This window comes from Sturnira hondurensis, unplaced genomic scaffold (genome assembly GCF_014824575.4).
Source record: "Sturnira hondurensis isolate 20B ecotype Veracruz unplaced genomic scaffold, ASM1482457v3 Scaffold0006437, whole genome shotgun sequence".
Classification (NCBI taxonomy): domain Eukaryota; kingdom Metazoa; phylum Chordata; class Mammalia; order Chiroptera; family Phyllostomidae; genus Sturnira; species Sturnira hondurensis.
In genome coordinates, this window is record NW_028079068.1 from 1,086,845 (window position 1) to 1,106,421 (window position 19,577).

The 19,577-nt window shown below is 37.7% G+C and overlaps 1 protein-coding gene across 3 annotated transcripts in view; it reads left to right on the plus strand.

Annotated features, from left to right (window-relative positions):
• The window catches only part of BRAF (B-Raf proto-oncogene, serine/threonine kinase), a 134,202-nt gene that overhangs the window by 105,606 nt on the left and 9,019 nt on the right, over positions 1-19,577 (plus strand). For all 3 annotated transcript variants that reach the window (XM_037049061.1, XM_037049060.1, XM_037049059.1), the window contains 4 exons: positions 4,259-4,305; positions 5,069-5,187; positions 9,128-9,259; positions 15,691-15,825. In XM_037049061.1, coding sequence (XP_036904956.1) covers positions 4,259-4,305; positions 5,069-5,187; positions 9,128-9,259; positions 15,691-15,825 — 433 coding nt within the window. The remainder of the gene's footprint in view (positions 1-4,258; positions 4,306-5,068; positions 5,188-9,127; positions 9,260-15,690; positions 15,826-19,577) is intronic.

Sequence of the window (19,577 nt, forward strand, 5' to 3'; positions counted from 1 at the left end):
CCTTAAAAGCAGTAAGAGCAAAGCAGATAATTACATACAGGGGAGTTCCCATAAGGCTATCAGCTGATTTCTAAAAAAAAAAAAAAAAAAAACCCGGCAGACTAGAAGGAAGAAATTGGCAAGAAATATTCAAAATCATGAAAAGCTGGGGTCTACAGCCAAGATTGTTCTGCTCAGCAGAGCTATCACTTAGATTGAAAGGCCAGATAAAAAGTTTTCCAGACAAGAAAAAACTAAAGGAGTTTGTCATCACTGAACCATTATTATATGAAATATTAAAGGAACTTAAGAAAAAGAAGATCAAAACTATGCACAATAAAAGCAATATTTTACAGGTCTGTCATCAGTTGAATCTAAAGAAGAGAGATGGAATCATAGACACAGTGTATCGTTGGGTGTCAGAGGGGAGGGGAGTGTAGGGGAGTGGGTGAAGAGGTGAGGGGATTAAGAAGTACAATAGGTCAGTACAGAATAGCCAAGGGGGTGTAAAATACATTATTGGGAATGAAGCAGCCTAAGAATGTGTGTATACTCATGACCCATGGACATGAGTATACGGTGGGGGGATTGCCTGAGCGAGTGGGGGATGCTGAGTGAAGGGGGTAAAGGAGGGAAAATTGGGACAACTAATAGTTAATAAAATACAACTTTAAAGAAATACTCCATGGTGTGTGTGTGTCTGCATGTATATCTGTCACATGTTCTTTATCCATTCGTTGGTACTTGGGCTGTTTCCATGTCTTGGCTGTTGTGGTTAATGCTGCTGTGAGCATGAGGTTACGGGTATCTCTTTGATATCCTAACTTAAATTCTTTTCGATATATACCCGGAAGTGAGATTGCTGGGTCATATGGTAATTCTCTTCATTTTTTTGAGGAACCATCATACTTGTTTTCAGACTACACTTACTTATTTCCACCAACAGTGCATGAGGGTTCTCTTTACATTCTCACCAACGGTTGAAAACAACTTTTAATAATATATGTCTTTAATACTTTTAATAGTAACAACTTTTAATAATAATGTCTTTTAATAATAGCCTTCTTAGCATATGTAGTCTGCTCACACATTCTTAGGCTGCTCCTTCTTAGATATGAAGTGATAGCTCATTGTGGTTTTGAGTTGCATTTACCTGATGAGTAAGTGATGTTGAGCGTTTTTTTTTTTTCATGTGCCTGTCAGCCATCTGTATGCCTTCTTTGGAAAAATGTCTGTTTTTTTCATTGGATTATTTCCGTTTTTGCTGTTCTATGAGTTGTATGAGTTCTTTATATTTTTTGCATGTCCCCCTATCAGATACATGGTTTGCAAGTATTGCCTCCTAATCAGTAGGTTGCGTTGTCATTTTGGTGGTGGTTTCCTTTGCACTGAGGAAACTTTAGTTACATACAGTCCTACTTGTTTATTTTTGCTTTTGGTTATCAAATTCAAAAAAATCATCACCAAGGCCAATGTCAAGGGCCTTACTACCTACGTTTTCTGAGTTTTCAAGTCTTACATTCAAGGGGAAGAATAAGATGAAGATGTCTGTCACTCTAGTGCTTGTTGATCAGATCAGATCTAGAGTACGGTATTTAACGTGAGGCATTACACTGCTCTCTAAAAAGAATGTTGAAAAGCTGAGTCTTGGATAAGAGCTTCAAAGAGGCAGCATAGAGAACAAATTTTACTAGATGATTTTTCAGCTTAATTCAGATAAAGTGATTCTGTGGGTAAACACTTTTTCTTCAAGGAAGGAAACTCCTAAGAGAAACCAATCAAGAGAATGATAGTCGTTCAGTTTTTGACCAAATGTTTTTTCTTTCTTACCACTTTTATAAACCTATAAGACTTTTGTTAATCTATTTGGAAGGTAAGAAAGAGATAATTTAGTTGTCCTAAATAATGGATAGACTTCTGTATCATCTGCAGCAAGTAAAATTCATTTATTCTTTTTTCGTTCCCTCCCCTCAACCAGTTACATGTTTGTCTGTTTCTTTTTTGGCATCTTCGTTGTAACTGGTAGGTGCTTAGGAATATATGTTCTGGTGTCAGTTTCTTTAGTATTACAATTACTCTGGAATATTATGTGGGGATTGGGGTATGATACGCATCCCGTTTTTTCATCTGGAGAATTTGAGTCCCTTTTCTTTCCAACTTTCCATTATATAGACCTGAATTTCTGTTCCTTTGGTGCTTTCGTTACAGAAAGATTTATTAAATGGGATAAAAGTTAGGAACCCAGATTGTAAATAATAAACGATTGCACAGGACAAGGTAATGTTATTTCAGGTTGCAGATACATGCAACTTTGACCTGTAATAGATTTATGCTAAACAGTTTCTATTAGGATAATGTCAATAGCTCAGCAATCATATTTATATCTTGTAAGTTATCTAGTACTTTCTTGGTCAGAAGTGTTCTCTCCTTGGCCCTCTAGTTATATTTCTATATACCTTATTCTTGCTGTAATTCTTTGTGTCAGACTTTCTGGAAAGACTGCCGCCATTCATCAAGAATACTTTTATCTTCCCTTGCTGTGACATCAGGCTGCCACGTTTTTTCATGAACCACTCACTGGGTGTTTTTAATTTCAAAGGAGACAGAACTTCTTCAAACACTAACACATTTTCTATTAACTAAATACCAGTTCTCCGACTGAAGCATGGAGTTCCACCACCCACACTCTCATCATTTATCCCCCTTCTAATGGAGACAGGGTCTCCCCATCTAGAAAAAGCTTTAGATTGAGACCAGTTTTGCTCCATTGTTTTTTTATCTTTCTGTGTCTGTGCAGAAACTTCAGGTTCTAAGTAATCTTGTGTCATAAAATGACACTAGCCCTAAAATGTCATGACAACAAAGTAATTTTAGATTGTGGTCAAAGCTGTGGAGGAAATAAACTGTGAAGTAAGAGAGCGACTGGAGGAGAAGGGGTTACTTTGTGTGGACAGTAATTTGAAATGAAAATTTTGTCAGCGAAAAGGTTTTAAAATCTTGATCTGTGGGAGGATGTGGAAGTTTAAATTAAGTTGAGAAAGCATAAATTACAAGCTTAACGATTTGCAAGCTTCTATTTTTAACAGTGATTTTATCATCTCATTTTAAGGCAAACCTTATTTCCTAATGGTCATTGTCAAATTTCAGAAGCCTCATTTGTCTGTCTTCTCCAGCATTAAATGAAGAAAAATAACCTGGATTTAGACATTATATGCATTCAATATAGTTGATTCAACTGGTGTGTTTTACTTACCTTATGCCAGGCACTGTATTTGGTATTAGGGATAAACAGAAATAAATGAGGCACAGCTTTTTTCCCTGAATGCACTCAACTAAAAGAGGTTTTAGGGGTGACATAAATGACTTGCCTTATCATTGACTTTAAAGTAGATTCAGTGTGGCTGTTATAGAGGGTGTTTGCTACTCACTAGTTTTAAGAAGGTGTTTTAAGGATATAAATGCTGCCTTTAAGCATGGTTTTTTATCGATCAAACTTTCATATTCTAGTAGAGTTTTACATTCTCAATAGAAAGTGGACATAGGTGAAAAATACATGAATCAAGCTGTTACAATAATTTCTATACAACTGAACAGTGAAAGAACACTTGAAGTTGAGTTAGTCACGGGAAAGCTTCACTCAGGAGTTAGAATGTATGGTCAATCTTAAAAGATAAGTATGAATAGGCAAAGAAGAGAATGAAAGCTCATGGGGGGTGGGCGAAGGGGGTGATATTTAAGGTGTATTTAAAGGACATTGATAAACAAGCTTGACTGGAGTGAAAGGTTTGTATTGGTAAATAGTAAAAGATAAAGCAAAGTCTTTTAGTAGATAACAAGATTTTGTCTGTACCATACTAGTAATATATATATATATATATGTTCCTCTAATCCTAAATTCATTTGGGAATGAAAAATACTAAATATTTTAGTATTTCTCAATGTAAAAGGGTTATCACATTGCACAGTTTGCAGTTGTATCATGACTCTAAATACATCTTTGTTGATATCCCTAAATATGTTCTATACACTTTGAGGCCAGAGTATAGCCCTACTCAGNGTAATATATATATATATATGTTCCTCTAATCCTAAATTCATTTGGGAATGAAAAATACTAAATATTTTAGTATTTCTCAATGTAAAAGGGTTATCACATTGCACAGTTTGCAGTTGTATCATGACTCTAAATACATCTTTGTTGATATCCCTAAATATGTTCTATACACTTTGAGGCCAGAGTATAGCCCTACTCAGGTTAAAATGATGTTTTGTTTTTCAGTTATTTACACGCCAAGTCAATCATCCACAGAGACCTCAAGAGTAATAGTATCCTTCCTGGAATTTGTCTGCGAAGTGTGAAAACATCCTGACTTTTTCTTCTGCATTTGTCTTCACATTATGTAAAAACAGTTTCATGCTAAGTTCAATTTACTATAAAGAAAATTAATAAGTGGGTTTGCATGAGAGTGTAGTAGAACAAGGTACTACCACCTGCTTTTGGTTTCTGAATGATCAAGCATTGCAACAAAAATTATCAAATCGTTATGGTAGTCAGGCTCTTTTTGGTTGCTCGCTTATGTTCTGTCCACACTGTAAAACAGGTAGTTTTGTAGCTATCTACTGGTGTTTTTTAGCACTCTGACCTTGCCCAGCAGTAGTTAAGATGTGTCTGAAGGCTCTAAGTTATGAATAACATGAGGTGAGAAAAACATAATTTTTCCTCTTTCATAAACTTAGATTAAGATCCTGTCTGCCAACCACCTTCATTCCAGTGACGAGCCTTTACCACGTCCTCACAGTGCCAAAAGGATATTTGGGCCTATGTTACTAAAATCTTCTGGGGATGTTTTAGGCTCTCCCAAAACTTAGGAAAACATCTCACCTTTTTCTACTACATTTCAAGCCTCCCAGACCTTAAAAGCAGGTCATACGGGCCAAATAGACCTAATCCATATAAAGAACTGTACTTTTTTCAAAAGAATATCATATTACAGAATTATAGAAATTAGATCTCCTACCTAATTTTTCATAACGCTTGCTCTGATAGGAAAATGAGATCTATTGTTTTCCTTTACTTACTACACCACAGATATTTTTCTTCATGAAGACCTCACAGTAAAAATAGGTGACTTTGGTCTAGCCACAGTGAAATCTCGATGGAGTGGGTCCCATCAGTTTGAGCAGTTGTCTGGATCCATTTTGTGGATGGTAAGAATTGAGGCTTTTTTCCATTAATTTATTTTTTGGACCCTGTGATGCTGCTGAGTACTAGAAAGTCATTGAAGGTGTCAGCGATAGTCTTTTCATAGTTCCCAGTATTCACAAAAGTCAAGTTGGTCTTATTTTTTATGTAAATAGAGCTTAACTTTATCTTTATAAACAATACTATAAAACTCGTTTCAGTGTCTTTTAAACAAAAATATGTATTTTTAAACACTTTAAATTTTATTCAAAATTATCTCTAGAATATTTCATGTTCCAAACGTTCCTTATACCCTGTTTCAAAAGAGAAAAAATGTATGCGACGTGTAGCCATTATTAAGGTTTTGTGACGAGAACTGCTCCTTTTAAGGGAGAGGCTGCTTCACAGTCTTATTTAAGCCTAAATTGGAAAGTTGCTTCCTTTAGACTAGAAAGAACCATATAATTATGGGGCAGCTGGGAGAGGAGGGACAAAAAATGAGAGGTAGGTTTTTAACACTGTCAGCTTTCTGCCTCCCCACATAGCTCTTTCTGTCTCTCCCTATTCCTACTTCTACTTTNCCCTATTTCAAAAGAGAAAAAATGTATGCGACCTGTAGCCATTATTAAGGTTTTGTGAAGAGAACTGCTCCTTTTAAGGGAGAGGCTGCTTCACAGTCTTATTTAAGCCTAAATTGGAAAGTTGCTTCCTTTAGACTAGAAAGAACCATATAATTATGGGGCAGCTGGGAGAGGAGGGACAAAAAATGAGAGGTAGGTTTTTAACACTGTCAGCTTTCTGCCTCCCCACATAGCTCTTTCTGTCTCTCCCTATTCCTACTTCTACTTTGTAGAAAAGAAGAAAGAACATATGGAAGAAGGGAACCAGAACTTCTGTGCAGTTAACCTACAGTAGGCTATGGACAGGGCAGTCTAGGACTCATTCTCTACGACTGTTGTTCTCTGAAGGTCCCTAAGACCCTTTCAGAAGTCCCCAAGGTCATCCGTGTGTGAGACCAGATTGTTCTTCATATTCTTCAACCAGAACAACACATCACAACAGACTGAATACAGAAGCAAATGACTCTAGCTGACTGCTATTAAACCAGACAAAGAAAATTGCAGTTTTACTCTTCTCACTGAAGTGTTTTTGTTTTTGAAAATGTAGTTACTGTTTATTAAGAATGTGTTATTTATGTTAGCATCTACTGGTTGCTATTTTATTATTTAAATGAATTAATAAATTAGTTAATAATTTCTCAGTTTTAGTATGATAACTATCCACAAATATAAATGTACATGAACTCTTTGAGGGTCCTCAGTAATTTTTAAGGCTGAAAGTACTGAGACCAAGAGTGTGAGAACTGCTGCTCCTAAATACAGGGTATCCCAAAATATTGGTGCAGTGTTTTAATAACAGAATCTGCGCTTTGGGACATCCTACTAGAAGCAGAAAATCTATAAGGGGCTTTCAAAGCCACACTGGCCTAAATTCTTTGAACTCTCTGTAGCAGTCCCCAGGAAGGGAATTGCAAAGTAGGACTCCGAAGTAGTCAGGATAAGCCTAGGGTTAGATTGAGCTATGATTTCTTGTAATAACTGAAGTTAGGGCAAGTTCTGGGGGGACTGGACTTAGAGTTAGGAGATGTGTGCTGTGATGCTTTGTGTAACTCTTACCCTGGACCTTTCTTAACCTCCTCCAAATCTCCATCCTTAATGTTGGGTTGGACTAGTGGATTCCTAATGCCACTTCTATTTGTAAGATTCAGTAATTAGAACTAGCAAGAAGTTTTCTTTAGTGTATGTTTAACTATTTTAATAAATAATTAGGAACAAAAAACTAATTATAATTGTAATGCAGATCTCAAAGCACCTTTAAGGCCCACGCCTTGTAAAAGAAATGACAGTGTAGCCTAAGAAGACAGGGGAGACGACACATTTTAAGTACTGAAATTGCAAAACCATTAAATTTATAAAGAAATGATATGTTTTAAAGTTGTGTTTATTTTAACTAGTGTGAGAGAGAGAGGCTCAGTCAAGTCTTCAGGTTTGTCCTCTTTCAAAAGCCTTAGTAGATGAAGTTTTATATTCTAGTAACTTTTAGGAACCTGGATAGATACCTGGGTAGATGAGTTCATCTTTTATTCCACCAAACTAAATTTTAAGATAAGGGATTAGCCAAAACTACACTTAGTTGTTGAATAAATCCTTTTGGGTTGATAATGCGTTTGGAAACAACCGTAGACCATTCGCTGACGAGGAAGGAAGAGTTTGGCCAAATTAAGGTTATGTAAGTCCCTGAGGTATTTGCAGTAATCTTTTCAATCTTGTTTTTATTTATATTTAGCGGAAAAAGAAACCTTGGTAATAAAAGTTTATAAATTAAATCCCTAAATTTATTGAGAATTAATAATGCATTCTTGTAAATAGATGACATACCACTTTTCATCAAGCTAGTTACCAGCCAACAGGTAACCTAAACCTAAAATTTAAACAAATTTTTCAATTGATTTATTACTCTGTCCCTCACAAAAATTATATTCTGGCTTGTTCATTACATCACAGTTGTATGTGGTTAATTTCGTAAAAGCAGTATCAGTAAAATGTCAGACAAAAGCAAATAGATTCAGCCTTCTCCTCCACACCTGTCATTTCGCTCTAATCAGGACCTCCCACACATCTTCCATCAGCGGTTCCCAACCTTGGTTGGACATTAGAGTTATCTGGAGACCCTTAAAAGTGAACAGTGCATCCCCAGCTTCTGATGTTGTACTGTTGGGCTGAAACGTAGTTGGGACCTTAAGAGGTTCAAGGCTGCACAGGCAGTTCTGGACGCAGGTGAAGCAGAGGGCTGTTACTGCCTGCCTTGGGAGAGTCTCACCTGCCTTCCTCTGACCAATAACCAGACTCTCGTACAGGTCTTTCAGCCATTTTTGCAGTTAGTCCTGGTTTGGGTATAAAATTAATGTTTGTGTTCACAGAGTTTTTATTTTATTTTTTAATATTTATTTTTAGAGAGAAGGGAAGGGAAAAAGAGAGGGAGAGAGAAACATCAAAGTGTGGTTGTGTCTCGCATGCCCCCTACTGGGGACCTGGCCCACAGCCCAGGCATGTGCCCTGACTGGGAATCAACCCAGCAACCCTTTGGTTCACAGGCCTGTATGCTCTGGCCACTGAGCTACACCAGCCAGGGCCACAGAATTTTTTATTAATACTCTGCAATTTTTCTTAATTCCTTCCGAATAAAATAATACAGAAGATTCAAGGTGATACTACTCTTTAAAGCTAATATTTAAGCAACCATTTATTGTATTTCATGTAAGTAGCTAGTAAGAAATCTACCTATAGAATATAGTGACTGAAATGCATAAAAATGTAGTAAATATTATCCCATCTTTTATATAGTCTATCTGCTGTCTATTGGTGTGTTTATACCACTTTTGGAGACCAGAAAGGGTTTTAGAGTTGAGTTTGTCAGTCTTGAAATTTTGCTATTATTGTCTAAGGTCCCTTGAGATGAGGAGAATCATTTGTAGTGATGGGAAAACTTAAATCTGAAGGCAGTTACCATAGTGGTTGTGTTACTCCCAAACATCTTAACCAACCACAGGTATAGTATTTCTTTGGTGAATCAGGAATGGCAAGTGGGGACTGATTCTCAATAGGTAAGGATTCAAATAGCAGTACCAATATTTTGTGTAAAAAGAGGGAGGCTGCTAAAATTATAAAAATCTTAGTAATGCAGATAGAATCTCAGCTTAATACTGCCTCTTCTAGAGTTTACAGAGCATTTTTTTACTCTTTCTTAATCAGGTATATGTCTTTGACCAATAATAAGAGAATTAATTACATATTACATGGGTTACTTAATGATAAAAGCATTTCTCTGGGAATTGCAGTACTTTGGTTTTCAGTCTTTATTCAGTTGAAGCAAAGAATAAACAAGAATATTTTTATGTTCTAACAGGCTCCAGAAGTAATCAGAATGCAAGATAAAAACCCATATAGCTTTCAGTCGGATGTATATGCATTTGGGATTGTTCTGTATGAATTGATGACTGGACAGTTACCTTATTCAAACATCAACAACAGGGACCAGGTAAATATTGACCATCTCTTGGGGTTTATTTTACTATGTATGTAAAGTTCAGGTTCATTGTAGAATGAACCGGTTAAGTCCTGGATAAGTATTAAGCATGGATCTCTTGGTCTTTGTTACCAGTTTGGGTATCTTTTGTGTACTTCCGGTAGCCATAAGCATATGAGGCCTTTTCTTTGAAATGTCATTCTCAATTAAGTGTGGCAGCACAGTGAGGTTCCTGATCTTCTGACTGGAAACTATAGGTGCAACAGTAACTACTTCATGTTTCTCGGCCATGGCACAGTGAGAAGCTTGAGCTGTGCTGCTACCTGAGCGGGGACTCAGCCATGAACTTCATTCCAAATTATTTTTTAAATTATTAAGGTTTCTTCAATTTTTAAAAATTTAAAACCAGGCAAATGGAAGAACTGTGACATCATGCTTTCATTTTTCTATACTGAAAATTCTAGCAGGAGGAATTTTTTTACTTCACACTTCCTAAGTTCCTGTTCTCTTGTCTCTTACTCTCCCAGATGTGCTAATGTAGCCTTATGCAACTCCTTGCCTTTTCTATGCCATGGTAAATTCACCTGGGCTTTGAACACTGCCCAAGAAAAAGGAATTGTCTTTACTTAAGTTACTTTGCATACCTCAATATTTTAAAAGTAATTGGGAGGGTGTTGAGAGAGAGAATGATTGCATCAGTATATTAAAAACAATAGTTGACACATAAACTGTGATTAAAATGAAATAATATTTATGCTTTGTACTGTATCAGAGTCGCCTGGGTAATTTGCTAAAACGGAGATGCTGGAGCAGTTGCTGATTCAATGGAATGGGGTTCAAGCACCTGCACATTTTCAGGTTCCCAGGTGATTCTGATACGTACCAAGTTGAGGGTCACCAATCTAATCTGAAGAATTTTTCTTTTACGTGCAAGCATTTTATGTGTGTGATCATATCCTCCCAACCTAATGAAATGTGGTTCTATGTATACATGTGTTATTTCATCTAAGTAGTTTGTGTTTTAGTCAAGAGCTCAACTCTCAGTCTTTACGGTGATAGCTCGGCACAGCTTTCTCATTAAGAACTTCAACTGTCGCCCTGACTGGTGTGGTTCAGTGGATTGAGAATCAGCCTGTGAACCAAAGGGCTGCTGGTATGATTCCCAGACGGCACGTGCCTGGGTTGTGGGCCAGGTCCCCAGTAGGTGCGTGTGAGAGGCAGCTACACACTGATGTTAAAAAACAGAAGAGCTTCTGCTGTTGTGTGATAGCAGAGAAGTAATCTAAGTTATCGTGCAGCTGGTAATGTGCTCATTGAATCACCATTGGCCCTTACATAGTGGTCTTAATTCTATATTTTGAAAAATATTTTAAATGACTATATTTCTACCCAGGTCAACACAAAACTGATTTTTTTAGTTGCTACTTGGTCTTTCTGTTTCCTAGCTTTAGAATATTGAAACTTTAGTTTTGGGTGTTTAAAAAAAGTCTATGACCTGGCTTCTGATGATCTGGTATTTCAAGCCTGTATAAAACTTAAATTCCGGGCGTACCAAAATGCTAGCTAAAGAACACCATTGAAACATATCACCTACTTCACTGGATCGCTAAGAGGACTAGTCTGCTGACGGCAATCCGAGGAGCAAGACTGCCGTCTCTAATGTCCAAGCTCTGTGTGCGCTTCCTTCTACAGCCCTATTTCCCAGGCCAAAGAGCGTAATTCCCTGTGCCGTGTTCACTTCTCCTATGTATATTATTTTTCTATAGGGATTGCAAGGGAATTTTAGTTTAGCTTTAGTTGACTTATCATAGAGGCTACAAATAATAAAAATTTATGAACTTAGATGAAATCCACTTGCCAATGCATATGCTTATTTTAATAAAACAATAAATCGATATTATGGAAACAAGTGCTATTATCTGCAAAATATGGATGGAAGTATCCCAGAGTTCTGCACTCATACTTCTTGGCATTTTAGGTACTTCGTCCTCCTCGGGAGTGTAGTAAATGATGTGCTAAGTAAGGTCTTGCTCTCCCTGAGAGAAGTGAGTGAGTGACCAGCAGAAGGATAAGGAGGTAAATAAGTGAATGATCAACTTTACTAACTGATTCTCACAGATAGTAGAGAGGCTTGCGGAACTTGCCAGTCTAAAACCAAGTTTAGTGTTTAATGAAGAAAACTGGGGTAAAAGAACGATGGACTCTTGCCATTACCATTCTGCTTCATTGTCTGTAGTCTGCTCTCTCCAGACGGCCCTTTCCGTGCAACTCCCTCTTTTCCTCTTTTGGATTGGTAACCCTAGTCATCCTCAATGAAGTGTAATTCCAGGTGCTGTTTCGTTCATCTCCTTGATTGGAGCTTTCTTTCTTCCTCTCATACTTTGGTTTCCATGGCTCTCAGATTGGACTTCTGCTTGAAAACCCACGACTGTTCTTTTTCATGGGAGATGGGAAGCTGCTTCTTTAATACATAATAGGAACCATTCCCCTATGCTCTCACCCCTGTGGTCGGAGGTAGAGGCGGCAGTTTTAATGACAGTAAATTCAAGGCAGGACTCTGGTAAAGCCGTGTGGTGTAAGGGCAGACTTTGGATTCACGGCCTGGGTAACCTGGTCGCATTAACTGCCTAGGTATATATATATATACTTTTTTCAATTATAAAAATAAGAAACTGGGCTAAAGAATTCTTTGCAGTAATAAAAATCAAATTCTTTCCTAAAACAGGTCTCTTAGCTCCTTGAGGGATGGATGACCAACCCTGTGTTACTTTGCAGAGTAGCATGCCTTCTTACTTAAGTTACCCTGTTGCTGAAAATCGGAGAAATTGCTTTGTCTTTTTTTTTTCCTCTTTAAGATTCCAGTTTTTCTCTAATTACTGTATTCTGTGCTCTTTCAGTACAGCTTCTCTACTAAATTGAGATTCATAATGTGCGCATTTGAACTAGGTATATTAACTGTCTACCTTCATGGCTTTCTTTTCTTGGAGCAGAAATGCTATGTCACCTTAACATAACGTTCATCTGTTATTTCAAGTGTATTCCAGTTATTATTGTTGTATATAACAAACCACCCAAAATGTAGCAACTGAAGCAAATCATGAATGTGCAATGTGGGCTGCTCTCAGTGAGGGAAGTGTATCTCATATTTCAGTGGTATAGTGTGGGGTGGATTCACCGAGTGTTAAAGGGTCTGCTTCCTGAGTGGCTCATTCATAAACCTAACGAGGTGATACTAGCTGTCAGGTGGAAGCCAGGCAGGGCCCTCAGCTGTTCTCCGCCAGAGTCTTTCTTTCTTTTTTTTTTTTAATATTTATTTATCTTTAGAGGGGAAGGGAGAGAGGAAGAGAAACATCAATGTATGGTTGCTTCTTGTGCATCCCCTGCTGGGAACTGGCCCCTACCGGGAACTGGCCTGCAACCCAGGAATGTGCACTGACTGGGAATCGAACCGCGATCATCTGGTTCGCAGGCCCCAGAGTCTTTCTTTGTGTATGGATTTTTTTCACAGGAAACTTGGGATTTCTCACAGCATGGTGGCTAGGTGATAAGCACAAGATCTCAAGAGACAGGAAATGCTAAGTGCCAGTGTCTTACCAACACAAATTATTTTAATAAAAATTTCTTTGATGCCTACTATATGCAAAGCACTGGGACATAGAGGGATACAAAGAGGAAAGGAACACAGGCTGAGCTCTCTCTCAGTGGAGTGTGCAGCTCTGTTGGGGCAGTGCAGGGCTGTGACACTGAGGATGAGCAGATGTGTACCGAGGAGTGAGTGCTGAGTGTGGATTGAGAATGAGAACAACCAGTCCCAGAGTTTCAGACCGAGCTCCTGATTATGTAGTGTGGGAGCCACTTGAATATTCTGTTCATGGAAGACATCCAGGAAAGCCTCTCAAGTTTAAATAATTGCAAAGAGTGTAATTTCCCAAGTATTATATTAACATTTCAAAATAAAGCCATTATAGCCTTCTTTTAAATGTACTCAATAAAACCTAAAAGCCATACCGATTGGATACCTACCATCACTTGTTTAAAAATACGAAAGCTCTTCATTAATTTTTTGAAGTCTTACATGGCTCTTTTTTCCTCATTGAACTACTTGTATTCTACTTTCCCCACAAAATTTTTTCATAATGTAACATAGTGTTATGCTTTAAAGCCTTCAATTGATCACTTAAGTTACATCTCTGCAACAACAAAAATAAGTACTTAAGCTTAGAATAAAAAAAATTTCCTGTCATTTTTATCAGCTCTGAATGTTAATTTTTTAAATTGTGAATTATGCCATTATTAATAACTATTAATGTGCAACTGATGAAAATAAGTTTTGATTGTATAGAAACATCAAAGGTAAAATTTTATTAGAAGTGTATATCTTAATGAGCAACACAGGGCTTTTCTTTATGTATCTGGATAAACATGACTTTTGCTAGCATGAGCTGAAACTTAGCATCAGTCCTTTTCTTTGTGTTATTTTATTTTATTTCTTTATTTTTAGAGAGAGGGGAAAGGAAAGAGAAAGAGAGTTAGAAAAACATCAGTGTGTGGCTGCCTCTCACGTGGCCCCCACTGGAAATCTGGCTTGCAACCCAGGCATAAGCCCCGACCAGGAACCAAACCAGGGACCCTCTGGTTCGCAGCCCACGCTCAATCTACTGAGCTACACCAGCCAGGGCTCTTTGTGTTCTTTTTAAATAAGCATTGAGAAATAGTGTTCAAATAAGTAAGAAGATGAGAAAATCAGGGGTTTTGTTATAATTGTATGCAGAGTTCAGTGGTCCCAAAGACCACCTTCAGGTTCAGGAATTCATTAAGTCTCACAGAACTCAATGAAAGTTGTTAATTACTGCATCAAAAGGACACAGATTAAAATCAGCCAAGGAAAGACAAGCATGGGGCAGAATCCACAAGAGTTCTGCATGTGGAGGTTCCGATTGTTCTCTCCCAGTGGGACTGTGGACAGCACTAAATGCTCCCAGCAGCAACATAGGACAATACGCACAAAGTGCTGCCAACCAGAGACACTCAGTCACGCCCTGGAGTTCAGAGTTACTACTGGGGCTCAGCCGTGTAGATAGGCGTGATGACCTCTGCAGCCCACCTTGGTCTTTGGCCCCTCCAGAGGGCAAGCTGATACCATGTGAATTTTTGCCCCCTCTATAAATAACATTCATAGCATAGACTGTCTGATATCTCCTAGGGCCCCTAAGTAAACAAAGACAGAGAGGACATTCCAAGGGGTTAGGGATTGCCTTCCAGGAGCCAAAGACAAAGGGCAGCCCTCTATATGGGCAAGATTCATTCTTCACCGTACACCATACCAGTCTTTATTTGAACATATTTCTTTAGCATACAAAAAAATACACAGTAACTTGTCATTAATCATTATTTTAATAATCAGCTGACAATTCAATTCATTTTACTGAAAGCGAAGAATTGGAAGCCAGCTGTATTGCAAAAGGAATGTTGCCCATGCATTGGAGCACAGTTAGACCTCAATATTTGGAAGTGTCCCTTTGGTACCACAGCAGTTTACACCCTGGCGTGCTGTGTACTATAGTGAATCTCCATATTGGTAAAAGGTGACTTTTGTAAAGTGGGAGATGAGGACAAGCTTTATACCTTCACTTCAGTGATACTTAGGCAAATCAGCTTATAATTAAACAAGGCTTATTATAGCACCAAACAGGAAATAACATAAAAGTAGAATATCAGTCTTGACTTTCTTAATCAGCTCTGCCCTGTAAGAAGAGCCCTCTCTCACTGGCTCTCTCTGCCTTAGCCTCTAATCTGTCCCTATTTGACCTGTTCCCTCTGAGAGTAAAAACCCTCTCTGCTCCCTGAGTCCCAAGACTCCTAACATCTGTCTGTCCACCATCAAAAGAGCTAAAAATTAAGAAATTACAAAAATTACAAATCTCTGCATCCAGGGAAGACAAGTCTTTTGACTTATTAAAACAAGATTTTAGTTTTCTCTGGAGGTGGTTCTAATGCCCCATTAGAGTTTACTCAACGAAAGAGTTTAAAATGTGGATGTAAAAACAACTGCTAAAAAGGTTAACTTTTTTGGTTCCGATACATACACTATAAAGGGCTTAGCGTGATGCCCAATAAATTATTTAAGTAGGAAAGAAGCATACTCTAATCTGTGTTTCACAACGATGACCCTACCAGTGGGAAATGGATGAGTAGGGATTGGAGCGTGGAGAGCAATTAGGAGACCTTAATTGTAGCCCACAGGTCATGAAGATTGCAGTTTACAGCGCAAGCAGCATTGTTTCCCAGTCTGTATGCGGGCATCAGAATATTAGCCCTGTGTTTTTAAATTTTGCATTGATGTGTAAGGTACATACAGAAAAGCACATGTCTTAAGTGTATAGCTTGTATGTATTTTTCAACTTATCTACAAGTTTTTTGATTTGCCTTTTTTTTCTTCCCAGATAATTTTTATGGTGGGACGAGGATACCTATCTCCAGATCTCAGTAAGGTACGAAGTAACTGTCCAAAAGCCATGAAGAGATTAATGGCGGAGTGCCTAAAAAAGAAAAGAGATGAGAGACCACTCTTTCCCCAAGTAAGAAAACACTTTGTTATCTAAGAGGACAGACTAATATTACAATGCAGATTTTTTAAGCATTTTTGAGAGCACTTAGTTTGGATTTGGATTTTGTGTGATTATGTGCGGACTCCAGATAAGTAAACACAGACTGTTTCATAAAGGTCTAGGTTCACCTAGAAACTTGGGATTCCAGCTCAAAATATTCAGAAAGAGTGTGTTTTTGTCTAGCCATTGTCAAAATTAAGTTTTTAACTAAGTTTTGTAAATATTTGTAATTTTATTTAAGCAGCATAAAACAGTTACATGGTAAATAATGTTTTTATGAAAAATAATTATGTTTCCTCCCCCGCAAAAAAATAGGGAGAAAAGTAGCGTTGTTTTACATTTTTGTAAATCTCTTCAGAAAGAAGATAGCTGGATTCTCTGGTTTGAATTCACTGTGATGCACTATCTCATATCATGTAGCCTTTGAAAACTCCACTCACACATGTAAAATAGTGACAGTAACAAAGGCAAGTAATATCTTAGTGCTATGATGAAAATAGGTTTGTCGCAGACCACGTTTAAATGCTGCTTTAATTCTTCTTGATGGTGAACAGATTCCAAACTTCCCTTTAATATGAGGTCTCTTTGAGGGCCTTTCTCTAATTTTTGGAAATTTTTAATTTCTTACCTGTTTATGTTATAAGTAAAGGTAAAGCCCTTAAGTTCATAATCTTTCAATTAGTCTCACAAACTGGAACTAAGTACCTGAATAAGCTTAGAAAGTTGAGCTGTAATAGACACTGTAATGTAATATCCCACTGGTAGCATTTTATGATGCTTGGGAAGTTGCAGAGAGCACTATATAAATGTGTCTCAATCATTCAATGTAGTTTTCAAGTGCCGGCTCCCGTAGTTACTCAGCCTCCGTAATTACTGAGTTGGTCCTTTTCTAAACCTACGCCTTTGAATACCCAGTCCTAGCTGAGTTTCTTAGACAAAGGCCACTGTTAGAGGAATGAGTGAATCTTTCATTCCCATCTAAAAAATTAAAGGTAGAATTTATAGTTTTATCAGGTCTCTTGGGGGCTGTCTCAGAGTGGGGAGGGGAGGTTAATTGGTTGGGTGGGTAGACATGTGTTTTACAAATTGGAATTGAGTTACGGTTCTTTTGAGGAAGAGTTGTTTTCTTAACTCAGAAGATGACTGCTTTAAGACTATTAAAGTAGATCAGCAAGGTTGGCCACTGTCAGCAGGACCCCACACCATGTTCTTTTCACATCCAGGGGCTAGGGTTTCGTAATCGAACTGGTTGATGTACATTAATAATGCAAATTAGAGACTTAGGCCCACTTTTTAAAAAGGTATTAATGGGACAAAATGTTCATATTCCTAAATATAAATAACATTTCATTCTTTTCATGGTATCAGAAAATGAAATGCACACGTGAATTTTCCAGATTATCGAAAACTTCCACTTCTAAGAATTATTTTTTAATTTTCATTAGAGAATCTCTTTGTATACCTTATGCAAACTTAAATTTCAAATAGCCAAAGGTTTACATATAAAAAATAAAACTATAAAAACATGAAATCATTTTTATAACCTTGAGGTAGGAATGACTTTTCTAAGCAAAAGATAAAATCCAAAAGTTACAAAGGAAATGATTGGCAGGTATGACTTCATTAAAAGTTTTTAAACTTTTAAAAATAATATTGAAAGCCCTGGCTGGTGTGGCTCAGTGGATTGAGTGCGGGCCTGCGAACCAGACAATTGCGGTTCGATTCCCAGTCAGGGCACATGCCTGGGTTGCAGGTCAATTTCCGGCAGGGGCCAGTTCCCTGTAGGGGATGCATGAGAAGCAACCATACACTGATGTTTCCTTCCTCTCTCCTTCCCTTCCCCTCTAAAGATAAATAAGTAAAATGTTTAAAAATAATAATAATAATAATATTGGAAGGTAAACAGAAAAATAGTTACAGCATGTATAACAAAAGTTAAATATTTTTATTGTACAAAGGGCTCCTTCAAATCAATAACTAAAAGATAATCAATAGAAAATTAAATGAAAGGTATGAACTGGTGATTCACAAAAGAAATAACATATGGTGAATGAACTTTAGGACAAAATGTTAAGAGTTCAGGGGTAATTCATAAAATGCAGAGTAACATAGTAGTGAACTCTGTTTGATTTCCCACCTCAGACTGGCAGTAGCCAGCATGGAGAACAATGTTGGAAAGTGAGGAGGAAAGAGCCTTTTAAGTTTTTTAACAGTGTTGGGGGAATATAAATTGGATAGGCCTTTTAAAAAGACTCTGTAGACTCCATAAACTTAAAATACATATACCCTTTGCTCTGACAATTGCACTCCTAAAAACCTGTACTGCCAAGCCTGCTTCCCCAAGTATTCAGGTATGTATAAAAATGTTTATTTATTGTAAACAGAAAAATTAAAGACATAAAAATCAAGATAGCTCTGTAGGTGACAAGGATATCAGTAAGGAAAAAAGCAATGCAGAAAAAGATGTGTGTAATGCCACTTTAAATTGTGGTGAGTTTGGGGGTGGGCTCTGCTTTCAAGTGTGCATGTTTATGCATAGGAAAGGTCCAGAAGGAAGTATAGACTCCTTAACAGTGGAAGGTAGGATTTATACTTTTCTGTATTGTTTAAATTTTGATTTGTGTTATGCTGGTAATTTTTTTAAAATTGTAACATTGCTTATTTCTTTGCCGCCTTATGCTGATCATTATACAGATTACAATTTAATGGTAGCTCAGAAAAATAATAGTAGTAGTAATAATAATGCTGCTAAAGTTTTGTTGAGCACTTTATGCCAGGCACTGTGCCAAGCCCTTTATATGTATGTCTCATGATTATGTTCGTATAGTACCACACTGTATAAAGTAGGAGACCATTCTGCATGGCATTGGCCCAGCTCCCATTTGGAAAGGCCAGTGGAAAGTGAGGTCACGCCCATGGACAGGTTCCCCTGTGGAGAATCAGGCCTGCAATGTACCCAGGCTGCTTTGAGACTTGCTTGTTGCTAAAACTCCCTCACCCTGAATTGAGGTTTACTGCTGTCTTTAAAGTAACTTCCTAAAATCTATGTTAAACCTTCCAAGGATGAGTGTAACCAGTTCAACCACTTTTCCCTTTGCATTTGCAAATATCCTTCTTTGATGTAATTAGCAGCATCCTCTCCTTTGTTTTCTGTAAAAGGGTAACCACCTAAAGCAAACCTGTGCATAGTAAATGAGAACCGTCTTCAATGTAATGTGCCCAGAAAAGCGATAAAAAGTTGTCAAGGTAGGGTCGAGCATTCTCCTCTTGAGAGAGTGTCCAAGGCGCTCCGAGGTGCTCTCCCCTTGAGAGAGTGGCCGTGCTGTCCCTTTTCCTCCACAGGATTCGGTAATCTGTGTGAATTTGTCTTGTCTCATCCACAATGCCGCAGACACTGCTGGCCAGTGTCCACATCAGCATGCCTTGAAGAGTCATACCTGTTTCTTTATACCTTAAAATATGCTGAGTTTCTGTGTTTTGTGTGTTGGTATCTTTTTGTAGAGTTTTCCTGTTTTCACTGTTGGGTTGTCACCTGTCCCTTCTCACTTCTGTGCTGCTGGCTGTCTAGGTCTTTGGGGTCCTACTCTTAATACTTGGGTAGGAAGCTTCCCATTGCAAAGTTCCTTTCAAGACTGAGTTGCTCTGATGGTTCTGTTATGAAGTCACATAGTGCTTTATTTAACATGCTTTCATCTTCCCCAAAAGGACTGTGGTCTGTGAGA